The following is a 20,227-nucleotide window of genomic DNA, read 5'->3' as shown; positions in this document are numbered from 1 at the left end:
GCACGCAGACCTCTCCTGACCCACCCGCTGCTCCCCTCAGCAGTGTACTTCGTCGATCTGCCTGTTCTGCTCTCCACTCTGTCTCTGGTGAAGCCTCTCGCAGCTCCTAAGCCTCTGGCCTGTACCCCAGTTTTGTATGCACAAGTAAATAAATCTTTAAAAAAAAAAAAAGGCCCAATTATTTAGGATAACTGAAAAACTACCCTGAGTGTTCTTAAAAGAAACTGTCAACAACATTCAACATACCACCTTATGCTGTAAAAACATGAGATCATAACGCTATCCAAAAAAAAAGGCCAACATAAAAAATATTAACCATGAAAAAGGACTCTAGTAATCCAGGTCCAATAAAAATGAAACCTGATTACATACTAATGACACCAAAACATGATGTCACACACAAAGACTTATACATACTTAGGATGAACTACTCATGTCCATACTAATTCATTACAAACTAAAGTGATAGCATGATTAAATTATTTGACTCAACCAAATTTAAAACCTTAGTACCCTATTAAAACCTTAGTATACTATTCTGTGCAATTCCTTTTAAAAAAAAAAAAAAGCAGATTCTAGATACCCTAGTTAAGATTCTCAGATAAAGTAGAATTCAAGATTCTGGACTTATACCAAGTCATAATGTAAATCAATACATTTTTAAAAAGAGCTGAGAGGACTGTTTGCTATAAAATTTTTATGGAATTTTCTTCTTAGAAAAAAAACTTCCATCCTTTCAAACAAAGCAAATTCTGATAAAATATATTTCCAGTGATCTTGAATAAAATTTATTTCACCTTCTACTACACTTTGCATTTTTTTCAAACTCTGTTGAACACAAATAGCCATGACTTTTAACTCAAATATATATTTGATTTTTTTCACTTACACACAAAAAAACTAGACACAACAATTCAATTTCTCCTATTACATTAACCAAAAATGGCACATAAAGTTATGCCATCAATTACAAGGCCCAGGAAATTAATCTAAGAAGGCAGGCAGGAATAGTATCATTTAGAATAATGTGATTCAGAACAACTCGAAGTCATAAACTGTATTATAAATTAAGTGGCACTCTCTTCAAGTCAAGTTACCAATATAAAATGCTGTCAGCAGAGGTTTAATCCAAATAGTAATAAGAGAATACTTAGAGTGAAAGAAAACTTGGAAATTTAGAGAATTAGGGTACTGCCAAAAGAATATCTATACCTTAACTTTCCAAAAAGGAATCCTTGAACTTCATCAATAGGATCATTTTCACCAATCACTGTGGTATTTACTTCAGTTCCTACAAAAGCACAGCAAGTTCAATCTAATCACTCAGCTTAGAAACAAGAGAAACACCTGAAAGTATAATATCATTTAAAATGTGGATTCTTTTGTAATGGTTCTTTAAACATACAAAATAAATGTTATACAATTTCCTTTGTTCATGGTTGAACAATGTATTTTTTCTGTAAACTCTGGAAATTTTTATTTGTAAAAATTTCAAAATTATTAAATTTTAAATTGTGAACAATGAGTTCAAAACTCTGCAGAATATACAAGACAACTTGCTAGTAAATAAAATTACTGAAAACAGAATGATGAGGAACTAATCTGTCTTCATAAAATCTGTAGTTAAATAAAGAATTCAAAATTACAAAAGAAAGTAAACAGCTCCAAGAGCAGAAAGTAAAAACAAAATTAATTGATAATGGTTAGGTCAGATTTAAAATTTCACAGTGGAAAAAAAATTAATAGCTATTTGTGAACTATGTTACAACAATAACAATAGCTACTACTTCTGAACTTGTTTTATGCAAAAACTGTACTACATTCTTTATTTATATATCTTCTTTTTTCCTCACAAATACTCTGAGAAGGACATGTCACTTTCTGCACTTTACAGAGAAAATTAGGATCTAGAGTATTTGCTTAAGGCCCTTCAACTCAGATGTGCCAAAATCAGGAATCAAACATAGTGTCATCCTAGTCCTAAATTCTTTTTCATTAGGGAAACAAATTCCCCCTTGATGCTATTTTAAAGAAAACACATTGGTCTTAATTTACAAATTCACCTTTCACCTGAGTATCATCCTTGGCCTTGTACTCAGTGCTCTTAATAGCCAATTCCACACCATAGCCAGAGAGATAAACAGGTTCCTTCCTGGGATTCTGCAATTAGAGCAAGTATTCTACCATTACCAAACTCTTCACATGTCACAGTGTACAGGCTACGACAAAGTTAGCATCACCTCGCCAACAGGCTACGACAAAGTTAGCATCACCTCGCCATCACCTACGATTATGAACCCAAAATGCACTTGAACTTCCATGGAAATCCTACACTCATTCAGATTTTGTACCCTGCCACAGGTATGGGAATGGGAATTCTAATGGTAAAGCAAAATCAGATGAAGGGACAGTTAAAGGGAAAAGGTAACCGAACCATAGAAAGAAATGGAAAAAGAGGGGAAATGTCAAATCCTGCAAAACAGGATTGAAAGCTAGCAAGGCTTCAAACCAAGAAATGATTTACTGGGATCATGTGTGTACAGCAGTACCCCACTTATCATCAGGAAATATCTTTTAAGGATCATAGCTGATGCCCTAAACTGAAATATATATTTTGGGGTTTTGTTCCTATGTGTAGCTATGATAAAATATTTAAATTAGTCCCAAAGAACAATGACATAACATCACCCATCCATCCCACCCACATGGTTTAAGATACCATTTGTTTTCATGACTTTGGGATAACTTTTAATTTCACTATATCTCAATGAGATAAGGCTGTTTAAAATAAATAAAAATTTTATGTTATGTGCATGGTCTTAGCACATAATATTTACTGAGTTTATTATGCACAGAAACTTTAAAAGTTAACAATCTTTTCATATAAAGTATTTTAATAACTACCTGTTATGTAAGATTTTAAAAACTTAATTTTCAACCAGTTCTGTCTGATTTCACCTCTTTAGAAATCCTCCCCATCAAATGAAAAAATTCTAGAAAGGAAAAACTAATGTTTGGAAAGAAAATGAATTCAAGAATTAGTTCCATAGTATGCCAACCATATTAAACAGGAACCAAATAAAAAATAATTTACATGGCTCATTTTGAAATAGAAAATAAACTTTATTAAGCCATTTTTTTAAAGTACAACTGACATATATTTCTTCAGGAAGTAGCTTCTATATAAAAATCTCAAACTTGGTAAAGTATCTCAAAAAAGTAGTTTTAGTTATAAAATAAGCAATACTTACAGATATATAGTGTCTGAGTATGTAATTGATTTTGCCTGCATTGCTTTTTGATTTAAGTTGGAGGTGGAAATTATAAAATTCTTCATAGCCAATCTCAGAGTAGAAAATCACCACTGGACTTTCAGGATTAGAAGAGGGATATCTGTGATCTCCCTTGAACAATAAAGGCTTGGGCCTGAAAATAAATATTAAAAGCTTAAATATGAAACTTTAGAAAATATGTAAACATTATAATTGACACAAAATGTAGCTACAATGATGAACAAGGATTACAAGCATCTTAATAAAAGTGTGTCACAGTCTTGTTTTCAGTTAATAAAAATTAAGGCAGGGTTGAGTCTTACTTGCTCATGATTAAAAACAAAAGTATCAAATATAAATACTAGCTATAAAATGTAGACTTTGACAATTGCTACCAATGCTAGGGGCAGAGAGTATTATAGAAAAGAATACATATCCAAATCTCACTACTAGAACTTTAGTAAATTATTCTATCATTAGCAATAGAATTAATTATCCTTTCATCTGAAAATATAATTAACAAAAAAAGCAACTTCGGGCCCTCTCTGGTGGCGTAGAGGGTTAAAGCACAGCACTGAGAAGCTAAAGCCACTTTCGCATGAGTTTGATCCCCGCCTGCCCAGGAGGTGACCACATGGCGTGGCAGACCTCTCCTGACCTGCCCGCTGCTCCCCTCAGTAGTGTACTTCATCGATCTGCCTGTTCTGCTTCCCACTCTGTCTCTGGTGAAGCTTCTCGTAGCCCCTGAGCCTCTGACTTATACCCCAGTTCTGTATGCACAAATAAATAAATCTTTAAAAAAAAAAAAAAAGCAAGTTAGTTAAGCAGATAGCTTGCCAATTACATTGTCTTCACCTTTGCTATTTCTACTACTGTGATTTAACATTTTCATTTTCTTCATAAGTTTTAAAACTCTAATAATGGCATCACAATTCTAATAGATCGTAATGCAAAAACTCCAAGACTTAAGAATTCACCTACAAAAAAAAAAAATTCACCTACAATCAGTCATTTAACAGAACATAAAGATACATGAGTAAAGATGTTTAGTCTTACTAGAATAGAGAAAAAAAACTTTTGAAATACCTTTAAAAACCATATGTAGGGGCGGGGCTAAAAAAAACCATTATGTAAAAAATATAAAATATGCGATACTCTTTTTTTTAAAAGGATTTATTTATTTGTGCATACAGAACTGGGGTACAGTCCAGAGGAGCAGGGGTGGTGAGAGGATTCACCAGAGACAGAGTGGGAAGCAGAACAGGCCGACTGTCGAAGTACACTGCTGAGGGAAGCAGCGGGCAGGCCCAGAGAGGTCTGCAGCACCAGGTGGATCACCTCCGGGTTAGGTAGGGATTGAACTCATGGGGAAGTGGCTTCAGCTTTAGTGCTGTGCTTTAACCCACTTTGCTACCAGGGAGGGCCAAAATATGGGATATTCTTACACATTATTATGCATGTGATAAAAATGAGATATAATTACATGTATGAAATGGAAGTACACTTTACAAAAATAACCCCAGGAAAATGTCTGAAAGTGCCTGTGCAAAAAGGACCATCATTGAGAAGAGCCACCATCACTCTATAAAGTTAATACATTATCACTGTAACAAATTAAACAAAGAACTTTATTTCAGAGGCCTCCCTAGAAACCTAGGGGTTAAATCTTAGCGCTATCATCACTATTGTCTTGAGTTCCCCAGCCAGGGAGCTAATCACCATGGCACAGCAGACCTCTCCTGTCTTGCCTGCTGCTCCCCTCAGCAATGTACTTTGTCATTCTGCCTGTTCTGCTCCCCACTCTGTCTCTGGTGAATCCTCTTACCCCCTGCACATTTGGCCTATATCTCAGTTCTTCTACACAAAAAAATAAAAATAATTAAAATGTTTTAAGTGCTTATAAAAAAAGAAAGAACCTTATTTTAATCAGTCAATCTGATTAAGTGGACTACCATTTTACCATGCAACTATCTCCTAACGTCCCGGTCTCAACTCTGAAATAGTGGAGGTATTCACTGTCGTTTTTGGATCACTCTCATGCCATTTAGTGAGCAAAGGGATTGTCCAATCAACTCAATTAAATAAGAGTCCTATTGTTTAAAATACCTCTAGTGTTTCTGAAATACAAAGCAGCACTAGAGAGATTATTTCCACCCTATTTAAAACATCACTAGAAGAGGTAGGAATGGTGACTGCTCAAGGAAGACAGCACAAGAATACAGATTTTATTTGCCCATGACAGGAGTTCTACCTTTAAGTAAAAAAAGGCAGATCTGGCCCTCCCTGGTGGCGCAGCGGGTTAAAGCCCTGCACAAAGAAGCTTAAGCCACTTCCACATGAGTTCGATTCGGGCCTGCCCCCCGGAGGAGACCACATGGCGTGGCAGACCTCTCCTGACCCGCCCGCTGCTCCCCTCAGCAGTGTACTTCGTCGTTCTGCCTGTTCTGCACCCCACTCTGTCTCTGGTGAATCCTCTCACCCTCCGCATCTCTGGCCTGTACCCCAGTTCTGTGTGAATGAATAAATAAATCTTTAAAAAAAAAAAAAAAAGGCAGATCTGCTAATTCCCACTTTGATATTCAAATTAATGTTGTAACTATTTTTTTTTTGTAACTATTTTTTAAACAGTCACTTTTGTCTGGAACTAATACCCTAAAACAAGTTATCATTACTATCATCATCACTGCAGCCACTGGTTTTAGAACACAAAGTATTATTTACTAAGCTGATGACAAAACCTATGGAATTTCTCAGATATAGTACTTCCTAAATAATAAAAAAAAAAGCAATTTTATTACATCCATTGAAATGAGAATATAATTTATCTAAATTTAACTATTTTAAGTAGTGAAGAAGGAATTCAAATCTAATCAGTCAACCTACTCTCAACGATCATTCTTATAGACTACATAAAACCATGGACTTTAATAAAGAACAAAAAACTAGAAAATTTGTGACATGTATACAAAGAAACACATAATCTACCTTTCAGACGCTGTTAGTAGAAGAGTCTCAAGGGTATCAAAATCACAAGTCTTCTTTCCATGCACTGAAAAAAATGAAGTACATCCTTCTGGTGGAGGTTCATCAGCAGCGATCTGTAATTTAGGACACAAGTCATTTTTTTAAACATATCTAACCAAAGACAAGACAAAGACATGAATATTCTAAATAGGTAATTATAATAAAACATCATTCAAAAAAGCAAAAATGTGAGTACACATTATATGACAGGCAAGTAAGAGATTTCCAAGTCAGTGTTATTTTATTCCTTTCTTCCTAATATCACCTCATGGGGCAGATATTATTATCTCCAAAACAGAACTTTCAAATTCTATACCAAAAGATACCACAAGATTGTCAGAGAATACAGAATGTACCTAGTAAAAATCTGATGTTAGAAGTGTCAGTTTTAGGTGCCAGAGTATAGCCACTCCAATCCTAACTAAGTCTAACATCAAATTAACATGACACACCTCACTGAGATAAACAACTGTAAAAAAGAGTACAGAGAAAGATAATATGATCTAAAGAGCACAATAAATATCCAAGGGAAAGATTTAATGAGATTTATGTTTAGAGTGAAATGCATTATTTCAAGGCATAAGTCAATCAAATACTTTAATGAGGCACATTGAAAAGAGTGAACATAATGATATAGGAAAAGGAAAGATAGTAATAATAGGCAGTGGTATATGCCTTGGTGTTATTTATGTAATATATTAAAACATTCTTCCCTATAAATACAATACAGGGCCCTCCCTAGTGGCACAATGAGTTAAAGCACAGCACTATGAAGCTATTCACAGCCACTTCAGCACGAGTCTGATCCCTGGCCAAGGAGGTGACCACATGGCACAGCAGACCTCTCTTGTCTCACCCACTGCTCCCCTCAGCAGTGTACTTCATAGATCTGCCTATTCTGCTCCCCCTGTGTCTCTGGTTAATTCTCTCATTGCCCCTGCACCTCTGGCCTATACCCCACATCTATATGCATGAGTAAATAAATCCTTAAATAAATAAATACAAAGAATTAAGAAAAATCAGAGAATAATGGTAAGACTACTATAAAAAAAAGACATTCAATTTCTTTACTACATCATTTTTTTCAAAATATTGCAAAATAATTATCAAAAAAGAAATGAGTAATATAATAAACGCTTAGGTACCTAAGACTCAGCTTCAATACTCATCAACTAAAGGCCAATTTATTTCACCTAATTTTCTACCACACTCCATTGGGCCATTTTGATACAAATGCAAAATAGCAATTCATTTGTGATGTTCCAAGATGTCACAATAAAAGAGAGAGATTTTTAAAAAGCATAATGCCATTATTACATTTTAAAAATTAATAAAACTAGACCCTCCCTGATGGTGCAATGGGTTAAAGCACAGCACTACGAAGTTATCCACAGCCGCTTCAGCATGAGTTTGATCTCTGTCCAGGGAGACCCCAGGGCACAGCAGACCTCTCCTGTCTCACCTGTCTAGCCTGCTGCTCCCCTCAGCAGTATACTACAACAGTCTACCTGTTCTGCTCCCCACTTTGTCTCTAGTGAATCCTCTCATTTGCGCGCCTCTGTCCTGTCCCCCAGTTATGTATACATAAATAAATAATTCTTTAAAAAATTAATAAATAAAATTCTGTACAGTTGGCAACTGGCAGCAGTTTTTCAATCTTTCAATGTTCCCTCATAAAAACAGAGAAACCAGATAAGCAAAAACAAAGCCAATGGACCACATTAATGACAAAACTAATAGAAGGAAAACATAAAGCCCATTATCAAAGGCCATGAAGAAAGCAGAGGGAAACAACAGAGATTCTGATGACCCTGAAAACAAGAAAACCCAAAAAAGGCCAACAGGTTTCCACTATAGAGTATGGCAGGCTATAGGGCTTTGCTCAGCCAAATAGTGGGTAAGCACAGAAGTCATGGCAAAGCTTAAAGGCATTAGAGCAGTTTAATCACTCAGCTCTTAATAGTCATAAACTTGGACTCACTTCTAGAATAAGGATCACTCCTAGGAATCTCAGTAAGTGGAATAAACTTTGAGTAGAAAAGAGTTATAGAAATAAATGAAAGAGAAATTCCAGATAAAGCACAAGTCAGGAAATCTCAAAAAGCTAGCCACCATTTTTTTAAAAACCACCTATTTTAACAATATATAAAATCAACTGAAGAACATGCAAATCTCTAAAAATTACGGAAAATTACACATTAAAATGAGCAAGAACGTCTCAAAGTCAAATTGCCTACAGAACTATTTTAAGGAAAGAAGAATAACACCTTTTCCCTTACACATGAGACACCTCTGCAGCAGGGAATCTGCTATACCTGCACTGTCTAGTACAGTCACTACTAAGCTCTTCAAATGTGGTTACTGTCACTGAAGAGTTAACTTCTTTTCTTTAGCTTTAAATGATTTACACTTAAATAACCACGCATGACTAATGCCTACATATTGGACAGTCAGAAGCAAAAGAAAAATCACTGTAAAAATGAAGACTAAACTAGAAGGAGCGCAGAAACAAAGAAAATAAATAACTGCTTTGGAGAAATAGAAAGGGAAATGAAAGAAAAGAAAGATTGAAGAATAAGACAAAAAAGATAGCAAAAATTCAATAGATGATAGGAATTCCTTAAATGAAAAATTATTTGAAACACTATATTAAAAAAATCATTCAGTATAGTTGAGAATACTGACCCAGAACAAGCATCATACAGATAATTATTCTCAAAATCAGTTAGCTATATTATGACAAAACAAAATATTCTATGATAAACAAAATATCCTTTGGGACTCTGAACAAAAAGAAGAGACTTTTAAGGGAAATAAAATTAGATTATCATCAAGCTTTTCAGCAGAAGACTTAATGCTGAAAGAAAATGGTATAATATTTAAGACAAAAAGAAAACATGATACAAGGATTTTATATCCAAATCATTATGTAAATGTGAAAAAACTGAGAAGATATTGTTTCCATGAGCCCTTCTTAAGAAAGCAAATGTCAGGTAGAGATGTTTAGCAAAAGCACTGGTGGTTGTGTATTAAAGGTACAGATTATTTATAGAAAGAAAACTAAATGAAGCTGAAAAGGAAAAAATATAATGTTAAAGTAGACTATAATCATTTTTTAAATATGAGGTAGGAGAATGGGAATCAGTAGGCCAAAAGAAGTATTTTTAACCTTTCAGTAAATGTAGTTGCGGCATATATGACTATTACAACTAAGGCTAGTCTATACATAACATGGATAAAACAAGTATTTTTGCTTTCAATTTTTTTTCACATTTACAAAGCATTTATCTGCCAACTGATTAATATCCTGAACTCAACAAAAATACAACTCTATTCAAAATGGGTAAAGATCTTAAATAGATATAACTCCAAAGAACATAGACAGATGGCACATTATAAGACACTCCAAATCACTGGTCACTAGGGGAATGAAAATCAAGACTAGGAGACACAAGTCCCTTCTCATAAGGACGGCCATTGTCAGAAAAAAGAAAAAGAAATAGAAAATAACAAGAGCTGGCAAATAATGGGGAGAAAGTGGAATCCTGGTACATTACTGATAGGGAATGTAAAATAGTGCAGTTACTGTGGAAAACATTTTGGCAGCTCCTCAAAATGTTAAACATAGAATTACCATATAATGCATAAATTACAGTCCTATAGGCATGGCCAAAAGAACTGAACTCAACCAGATACTTGTGAACCAATGTTTCATAACAGCATTATTCTCAATAGATAAAGCACAAAATGTTGATACAACATTTTGACCTGAACCTCAAAAATATTTTGTTATATGAAATGAGTCAGATACAAAAGAGACAACTCTTAGATGATTCCACTTATATCTAGAAGGAATAAATTCACTGACAGTGGCCAGATATTTAGGGATAAAGAGAAATGAGGACTTATTAACAGATGGGTATAATTTCAGTTCTGCAAAATGAACGGAGTTCTCAAAAAGGACAGAAGTAGTCCCTCCCTGGTGGCGCAGTGGGTTAAAGCACAGCACTGAGAATCTAAAGCCGCTTCCGCATGAGTTCGATTCCCGCCTGCCCCAGAGGTGACCACATGGCGTGGCAGACCTCTCCTGACCCACCCGCTGCTCCCCTCAGCAGTGTACTTCATTGATCTGCCTGTTCTGTTCCCCACTCTGTCTGTGGTGAAGCCTCTCACCGCGCCTGAGCCTCTGGCCTGTACCCCAGTTCTGTATGCACAAATAAATAAATCTTAAAAAAAAAAAAAAAGGACAGAAGTAATGGTTGTAAACAATAAGAACATACTTAATGTCACTGAACTGTATAGTTAAATGGAGTTAAGATGATAAATGTTTGCTAGGTGTATTTTACCACAATAAAAACAAAGCTGAAACAAAATTAAATGTCAAAGTAAAAGGATGTTTATTCAGACACCTAGTAAACAAAGGAAGAATCAAGCATGTATTCCACCTTTCCTGTGTGACCAGTATACTACATAGTATCAAATAAGATGTGCCTTTTTATATATCATATTCCAGGGACAAGTGGAAAATAAAAGACAGAATGATAGTCACCACTCTGCAACCTCCAAATTAATGGATTTGTAAGTATAAAGTACTTAATGGTAGCTAAATCAAAAGAAAACACCAGACATAAGGAGCCTCCTCATGAAGAATTAAACACTACCTATAGATTTGCCAAAAAAATGAAACACAGTCTGATAAAGTCTCTGGATCCAGCTGCCAATTTTAGGGAACAAAGGAATAGGTAAATTATACTGTAAGTAACTGAAGAACAAAATATTGTTAAAAAATAAAATTATAGGGCAAGGTTTATTATTCAACCAAAAAGGGATGAAGGGAGAATTGGACAAGACTGAACTCTACTGTGTGTGATGCACCTGGGTAAAAAAGTGATACAGAAACACAGCAAGTGATTCTGTGGTTCCTTTGGAGAATGAAAGACAGCTGTGATGGGGACAGGATACCTGGCAAAATTCTATTTCTTGAACTGGGTGAGTGTTCCAAGGATGTTCACCTTATAATAATTCATTATTATTATGTATTTCTTGTGAGTGGTTTTCATAAGCACTGTATAACTGTAAGTGGTTTAAAATTAACAATTCTCTTATGTCAACTATACCACATAAATATATATATATGTATGTACATATATGTGTGTGTGTGTATATATATATATATATATATATATATACACCTTTTTCTTTATTTTTTTTTTTTAAAGATTTATTTATTCATACAGAACTGGGGTACATGCCAGAGGCTGAGGGGCGGTGAGAGGCTTCACCAGAGACAGAGCAGAGAGCAGAACAGTCAGATAGACGAAGTACACTGCTGAGGGGAGCAGCGGGCGGGTCAGGAGAGGTCTGCCACGCCATGTGGTCACCTCCGGGGCAGGCGGGGATCGAACTCATGCGGAAGTGGCTTTTAGCTTCTCAGTGCTGCGCTTTAACCCGCTGCGCCACCAGGGAGGGCCCCTTTTTCTTTATTTTAACAACAGTTTATTCAACTCAAGATCCACTCCTTGAATTAAGTTGACACATTTTAAGTCTGTTTTTTCTTCTCTTCATAAATTATTTGTTAAAGAAATCAGATCACTAATTACAAAGCTTCCTGCATTCTGGATTTTCCTGACTCTGTCCCCAAGGTAGTGCTTCCCATTTCTCACCCCCTGTATTTCTCATGAATGGTTCTTAAATCTAGAGGCTGTGATCAGAACTAGGATCAACTTGTTCAGCAAGCTTACCCTCCTAGACTTGTATAAATGAAATATGGCTAGTACTTTCATAGGTGGTTTCTTTTCTAAAGTGAAAATCAATGCAAATTATATGTTTAATAGTCTGCAATTTGAAAATTTAACATCAGAATGTCAAAAATACCAGGCATTAGAATTACAGCTCTATAAGCCAGGCCAACACAACTGTTGTATATGCAATCATGTTATTTTTTCACAACCCCTAAAAAATACAGCTATCTGTAAACACTCAATTTACCTGCTGGAAGGCTTGAATTGTAGCCGAGTAGGAACGAAGAGATAGACAAAATTTCAACAAATTCTGCTGTAGAGGTGTCAGAAATTCAAATGCAGCTTCCAGTATTTCATGATAATAGAAATAATCAGTACCTGACAAGAAAAAATAACCAAAACAATCATATATGACTAAGGTGTCCAAATAAGGTAATACATAAAGTATAAAGTTATATATTACAAAGATACATGAGAGCAAAACTTTACCACTAGACTGTCTTAAACCAAATGCTTAGAAGTCTTTTCAGTATACTACGCAAGTGGACTGTGCTCTCTTCCCTTTCTTCATACTATTCACCCTCTCTGGACTGCTGTACTTCCACTTACCTGGATGCATAACCCTTCTTATTTCCTTAGCAAGAATTCACTAGTGAGATCATCTACTCTCAGGGAAGTCACGCCCAGTCCCTACCTCATGTCTCCTGGACTAATAAGCACATCCCTTCTTTGTTCCCATACTTATTTTCTCACCTCTTTTGTTATCACATCCTTTACTACTTTTTTTAAAGATTTATTTACTTATGCATACAAGAAGGGACACAGGCCAGAGGTATGGGGGGGTGAGAGGATCCACCAGAGACAGAGTGGGGAACAGACAGATCTACTGAAATACACAGCTGAGGAGAACAGTGGGCGCAACAGAGATCTGCCACACATATGGGTCACCTCCTTAGCCAAGGATCAAACTTGTACTACAGTGGCTGGGGATAGCTTCAGTGTTGTACTTTAACCTGCTGCGCCACCAGGGAGGGCCCACATCCTTTACTATTTATTCACTATCCTCCCCTTCCCAAATACTCTGTCCCCAGAGACAGAAGCTATGATTTATCTTCATATGCCAGTGCCTAGCACATTTTTTACTCAAAGAACACACAAAACTGAACAATGTGATACAGCAGGACAATATATTCAAAGATATTGATAAAACTGCAGTTTGGGGAAAAGTATTTAAACAAACAACTGAAGCAAATTATCTGGATAGTGGGGGGGAGGGGCACATGTAACAGCATGAAGACTGGACATATACGTACCAGCATGAAAAAACTCCCAGGATACAATGTCAAATGAAAACCACAAGGTACACAATGTTTGTGTGTGTGTCTGTGTGTATATCTTTATTCTAAGTATACATATTTGTTTTTTAAAAAGACCCTGAATAAAAAACAAGTTAATCTAAATGGTTATAAAACATGGGAGAGAAACAGAAGGAACAGGGATAGGGAAGGAACAAGATTTCTTTTCTACAGCTTTGATTTTTAAACCACTGATTATTCCAAAAAATTTTAAGAAACATGTTCCCACTTATAAAGAAAAAAAGAAAAGTTTTAATACTTCATTAGCATACTGTAAATAGAAAAAAAACCACAAATACCTTAAAATGTTGCCATCAAATATAAAAATGTTAATGGTGAGAACCTTTGGATGGTGACATTATGAATAATACTTCAAATAAAATATTTAATATCCTTTATGATCACTTCCAAGAACTCATACTCCTGTAATTTTAACCACTTATAGTGAAGTACTCTCATTTTAAATGTCAGAGTTCAGATTAAACGATAAACCTACCTTCGCCAACATGCTTTACAAAGTTATACATGAAAAGTAAAATGACTTTTTGATAAATCAAACAAATCCAATCAATTCTAAATTACATAAGTAAAGCTGTCAGATGCTGTTCAAGCCTCTACTTATATTGCAAAATAATTCAGATTTGACTTTTAAAATATGTATTGTTACTAAAAATCAAAGCTAAAAATCAATTCAGTTAGATATCACTTTAATTTTTACATATTTCCTCTTCAATAAAGACTTATACCTGTTGGTATATTAGTCAAGCTTTTAGTTACTCATGTATTAGCATCTTTGACTATTAATGTTTTTACTCTATATAGCTTATATTGAATGAGAAAATGGTTGTGATAGTAAATTATAAATTGTAAGCAAGTGATAAAAGTTTACATTGTCCTTAACTAGACACCCTGACACTCAGGGTGTGAGAGGTTGGCAGGCATAATAATGGAAAACATTTTGAATAGCACTAACTAAATGATAGTAAACAACAAATAGATCAATTGTGTAATTAGTTAACAAAAAGAGTGAATCAAGTCACATGGTTATTAAATTAATATTAAATTATTTTAAATAAATTTGACTTCCACATAATATTCACATGGCAATTTCATAAAAGAAGACAAAAAAGAACAATAAAGAGGGGGGAAGGGAAATCAAGGTAGTAGTTAAAGCCAAAGTTATATATTGCTTCAAAAATAATTAGTAGTTTGTGTTGGTGTTGCTGGGTACGATCACAATTCTAGTCATTAAAGATAAAAATGTTTTCCATTAACTTCCATGCCATTCATACTGTGAAAAAGAACATTTTTTCTCATATTTTCCCAGACACCAAAATCAAAGAAGCATTTGCTTCAGTTTTACCGTGATGATATGATGATCCAATATTTTGACTGGCTTCTACAAAATTCCAAAATTTCTCTTGACTGTCTTCTGCTAAAAACTCACTGAGAGAAAAGGAGGAAATATCAGAAATGAAACAACTCAATAAAATCTTCTAATATAAGCTATATGCTAAAAAGAGTAAAAATGTTTTTAGGTTTCTAAATGTCCACAATTTGACTTTTATTTTATATATATGTGTGTATGTAAATATATATATGTGTATATAATAGTATATATACTATACACAAGTGTGTATAATATATATGTATATCTTAATATAACCAAGTCTTATTAGCTTAATAACTATTAATTAATTGAGTAGCATATTCATTTAATATCTTGATAGGTATCCTTTAAGAAGCGTAGAAAAAAAAAAATGCTCTAACAGGAAAGTCCCAATATAAAGAACACTTATGAAGAAGCCCCATCTGTGACAATGCTAGCAACTATAGAAGCAGAATTGGGAAGTGATAATCTAATACGAGTTCTGCTCAATTATTTTCTTAAATATTTTACAAAAAAACAAAAACTAAGTTTCTCCCAAGAAAAACATGAACCGTAGAAAATTTTCTAGGAAATTAATGGTTGTAATCTTTTAACATCCATAAAAATACACAATTTCAAGTTCACCAAATTTTAAAGTTAGCAATGATCTAGTAAAATCATGTCTTAGGAATTAATGCCATCTTTTTTTCCTTTAAACTACTCCCCTAAAATAATGACCATTCTAAATTTGCCTTCATTAGTGAGTCTAAAATCCCTAAAGAAAATGCATGTACTAACTGAATGATTCATGTATCATTATCTTCTCCTCTGAACCATAATATTAAAGTAGTAGTGATCTTTCACTGCCTTAAAGTAAGCTACGTATCTGGATCTCAGCTTACCTAGCCAAAGGAAGACTTTCCCATTACTTGTCAACACTGGGGTGTACAACTCTCACTCTACTTCACAGCTAGACACAGAAATACGGGAAAAGTAAGAAACATGTCCTGGTAATGCACAGGTCTCTAACAATAGATTTCTGAAATTACCCATTATGATGTCTTAAAATTATTCATTACCCCAAGTATGGCATTCTTCTAGGCTTTCTGTAGTAGCTGAGAGATACCACAGCTTTATAATAGTTTATAGTCTAAGTAAACAGGTACTCAGGCTAGACTAAGATCATGATAATACAGATTAACACACTAAATTCATAAAGATGTATTCACAAAATGAACTAGCAAAAATGGGAGAGGGATAATATATATACTCATAAGTTGTAGTGACAAGAACAAGGATTCACTGAAACTAAGAACCTCCTGTAAAGGCCATAAGCAAATTAACATATGCTTTTCAGATAATTACAGAAAACTTCTTGAAATGTATTTTTTGATTTGTGTAAGTCTTATAACATTTAAGTCATGAGAAAATTAATTACCAGATCTACTGAACTGATCTAGGAAAGATAAGAACAATATAAAATATCATTAAAAGAACACTGGGTGGGCGAGGAGGCACTGGACTTTGGTGGAGAATTACTGGGTTCTCTGGTGATAGGTTTGGTGTGGTGATATACATCTGAAGAGGTGTGAACCTATACCCCTATATCCTACAGTGATGTAAGCCTCCTTTACCCCAATAAGAGATCATTATTAAGAAAAAGCACTGTCATTTGTTTACCATTAACTTAAGTTTGTTGACTTTCTGCCTTAAGTTGTTTTTTGCCTTGTACGTACTCCACTAAAATAAAAAATTCAATAGACTTACAGACAAAATGATATTCTGCCTGGGATTTGTTTTAATACAGTCAGCAGAAAAAGGGAGGAGCAGGGTAGTTGTGGACATAAGTTCACAACCTTTAAAAACTGGTCAACAGGTAAAAGGAGAGTACATTATACCATTCTCTCCACTCTGAAATGTCAAAAAGTTTTTATCTATAGCAAAAGAAAAGAAACACTATTAACAACTGAGTGTATATCAGGTAGCACAAATCAAGTATAAAAAGTACTTAGCAAAAAAAAAAAAAAAAGTAAACCTGTTCTCTTAGATTTCCAAAGTTATTGTAGGAAATCAGAATTGGTCTTCCTTCATTACAGAACTAAGATAAGAAAAGCAATGCCTCTGTAAGAAAGGCCTATCACATGACGGTGCTATGCTCAGTATATTCACATTATGTCCTCAAATCTTCAGTCACCCTGAGTTACAACCAGGTTTTAATTAAAAAATTGTATTTAGAGATATTTTATTAATTTTTATGGACAGGAGGAATAAATGAAAAATCTGAAGCGTAAGCTCACATCTGTTTATATCGATACATTGCTGCATTTCTTAAGTCATGTAATATCTAGCACTCAAACAATGATTATAGGCTCCAAGTTTTAACAGTTAGACTTTATTTACAAACTATTTCTATTAACAATTATAGACACTATAATACATAGTGGCTACCATATTTTACATGTTTAACATATTCAGAGTTGTACTTCAATTAAATATTGTTCATTAATAACTACAAAGCTGTAACACCTTCACTAGCATCATATCCAAACTAAAAATAAAACAAGTATTTTTAGTTCCTAAGCGCTAGATGCAAGGAATGTAAAAGTATGCAGAACTGGCATGCCCCCAAGTGTGGACAAAGACTGACCCTGCTCTCACCCAGTGTTGCCATCACCATCAATGCCTGCCATGGGCTGGGGAGGGATGAATGAATGGAGGCCTCTCTAGCTCTGGAAGTAAATGTGGAGTGGGTTCCAATAAACACAGCTTGTTTTTGAGTTATCTATCGGTCCAAACCTTGCAAATTGCCTGCAAATTGTCATAGAAGAGAACTAAAACTTAATATCTAAAATTGTAATGAACTAGAGATAGCATGAAGTGGGGTGATGTTGTGACAGGGAAGCTGGTAAAGGAAACAGTATATAATACACTATAGAAATGAAAGAAACTGAAAAAAAATTGATGGTTGACAATGCCAGCATAGTGTCTCAAAAGTCCATAGCTACAGGCCATAGGAGTTGTCCAAGACAATGTATAAAAAACAAAAAATTAGTGTGAGTGTAAAGGAATGAAATTCACTTAAGAATGTTAAGCAGAATATCCTAAGGTATTGATTATTGTTAAGTGTACAAAACTGTTTAGAAGTGACAATACATTTCAATGACTTAGATTTACACCACACAAAACATCCCAAATAAGGTTAGGAAAGAGGTAAATAAAGCTGAGAGCAATCCAACATCTCTAAAGGCCTTTGGTCAATTCATCTTGAGAACTGCCCTAAATCTATACAGTTCTAACATCTGAGGAACACAATTTAGTTATCAAACTCATTATTATACCATGACCACAAAATACATACATTGGGTTTCTTTTGTTAGTTTTTGCCATTTTGTTACTGAGAAAAGGAAGGGACAAAGACGTTGAAGAAACGTAACAGAAAGAAAGTCTGTTCAGCAAAAAGCCTGTGGGATCCTCAGCAGGTCAAGACCAGCTCCCATGTGTCCCACTCTCCCACTGGGCCTCTTAGCAGCACCAAATGAGGCTGTTCCTTAAGAGATACAACTATACATCTACATAAGCAACATAACAAAACTCTTCATTGACAGCTTTCTAGGGATAAAGGGTAGATATTAGAAGATGCAATTTTAAGGTGAAGATAACAAAGGTAGGGGACATTAATGAAGTGGTGTGATAGTTCAAATGTCTAACACTATCTGATGCTTGCTACTCAACCTATCAAAATGTATGCTTTACAAAAATTCTCTGCAAGTCCTGACTATATCTGAGATACAATATAAGCTTTATCTATAAACATTAAAACACTGACTGAAAGTCTCCAGTTATATTTATATTTTGAACACTAACTCAAAAGTACACTTGGAATACAAAATTTTGCAATAAAGCTTCGACTAGATTATATTTTATGGATTTTAAGATATTGTTGGTTTTAAGACATATCATTGTTTATGAAACATACTAAGAATGAAAAATATTCCCAGTTTCAACTGTAAGATAATATCTGGCTTTGACTATCATGCACCCTGATTTTGGAGATGTTAAACTATAGAACATGTACATCTTAGAATAGGTAAAATTTGGTTATTGCCTCAGCTTCCTTCCTGTACTCTTCTCTTTGTGTCTTCATCCAAGTTCGTAGGAGGAGGTAAGCTCTATTCTCTACCCTGCCAAACATTCTTCTTTTTATCAAACATCTCTTAAAACCTTCAAGTTAAAACATTGATTCAAAAACACACCTGCACCCTCCCCGCCCCCCCCATGTTTATTGCTGCAACCCAAATGCCCAAAAGTAGGTAAGTGGATTAAAAAGATGTGGTACATATACACAGTAGAATATTACTCAGCAGTCAAAAACGATAAAACACATGCCTTTTGCAGCAACATGGATGGAGCTGGGAGGGATCATACTTATTGAAATAAGCCAGAAAGAAAAAGAAAAATACTGGATGGTATCACTGATACCAGGAGCATAAAGGACCGGGGAGGGGGGGTTAAAAATAATAATAATGAACAACTATATTACCAGAGACATTTTACGGGGATGAAGGTAGGAATGGGATCAAAAATGGAGGTTGGGGGGAGGTACACAGGACTATGGTGATGGCACACAGGTGAATTGGTGATGGGGAAGCCCACGGGAATTGCAACTGGGATGGAAAAGGCACAAAATGACATAAAAATAAACTACTATAATTTTAAAAAATAATAATAAATAATAACCTTCAAATTAAAAAATTTCCTTTAATTCCAACTTCCCTTTTTACCGCTTTACACTTTTCCTGGAAGAGAGCATAATAATTTAACCAATATATTTGTCTAAAGAAGTCCCTATGTATCTCTGTGAATCAAAGGCCTAGCAGCCTTTGAACAGCACACAGCACAGTACACACTGAAAAGGGCTCTTACTAAATGCATGTGATGATGATTCCCCTCCCTAAAACGCTCCTGAATATTCACAAAACCTACATTTTTTTGCTCAAACATGTGAAAGAGAAAAATGTCTTATTACCTGGCTTCCAATAACAATGGAGTAGAAAACCATTTTGTTGTAAGAGAGGTTGTAATGGCTTTTGAATCTGCTTTTACTGAGGAAAGCAGCCACAGTCCAATGAATATAATCAGAAGTCCCATTTTATAGCAGACCCCTAAAAAGGAAAAAAAAAAAAAGCTTTGCTATAGAAATATTTAAACATGTATTTTAAGATTTAAGTGACATAAAGTAACATTGCTGAGTGACTAAAATATCACTAAAGATGCTATGAAAGTTACCAATATCCTGCTTGATATTAACACACAGTATCTCTAAAGAACAATGATTAAATACAAACTAAATTATACTAAATAAAAAAGTTACTTTTAGGCCCTCCCTGGTGGCACAGCGGGTTAAAGCACAGCACTGAGAAGCTAAAGCCACTTCCGCATGAGTTCGATCCCGCCTGTCCTGGAGGA

At 34.8% G+C, this 20,227-nt stretch overlaps 1 protein-coding gene across 1 annotated transcript in view; it reads right to left on the bottom strand.

Moving 5' to 3' along the window:
• The window catches only part of UGGT1 (UDP-glucose glycoprotein glucosyltransferase 1), a 97,532-nt gene that overhangs the window by 72,523 nt on the left and 4,782 nt on the right, over window positions 1–20,227 (bottom strand). Inside the window, exons 2-8 of the mRNA XM_004694888.2 lie at window positions 19,788–19,923; window positions 14,756–14,838; window positions 12,285–12,415; window positions 6,258–6,370; window positions 3,252–3,426; window positions 2,064–2,160; window positions 1,213–1,291 (exon numbers count right to left, since the gene is read on the bottom strand). Coding sequence (XP_004694945.1) covers window positions 1,213–1,291; window positions 2,064–2,160; window positions 3,252–3,426; window positions 6,258–6,370; window positions 12,285–12,415; window positions 14,756–14,838; window positions 19,788–19,909 — 800 coding nt within the window. The 5' untranslated portion in view covers window positions 19,910–19,923. The remainder of the gene's footprint in view (window positions 1–1,212; window positions 1,292–2,063; window positions 2,161–3,251; window positions 3,427–6,257; window positions 6,371–12,284; window positions 12,416–14,755; window positions 14,839–19,787; window positions 19,924–20,227) is intronic.

The sequence above is a fragment of the Condylura cristata genome, unplaced genomic scaffold, assembly GCF_000260355.1.
Source record: "Condylura cristata isolate star-nosed mole 26May11 unplaced genomic scaffold, ConCri1.0 scaffold00049, whole genome shotgun sequence".
NCBI lineage: Eukaryota > Metazoa > Chordata > Mammalia > Eulipotyphla > Talpidae > Condylura > Condylura cristata.
This window is presented reverse-complemented; position numbering and strand designations above follow the sequence as displayed.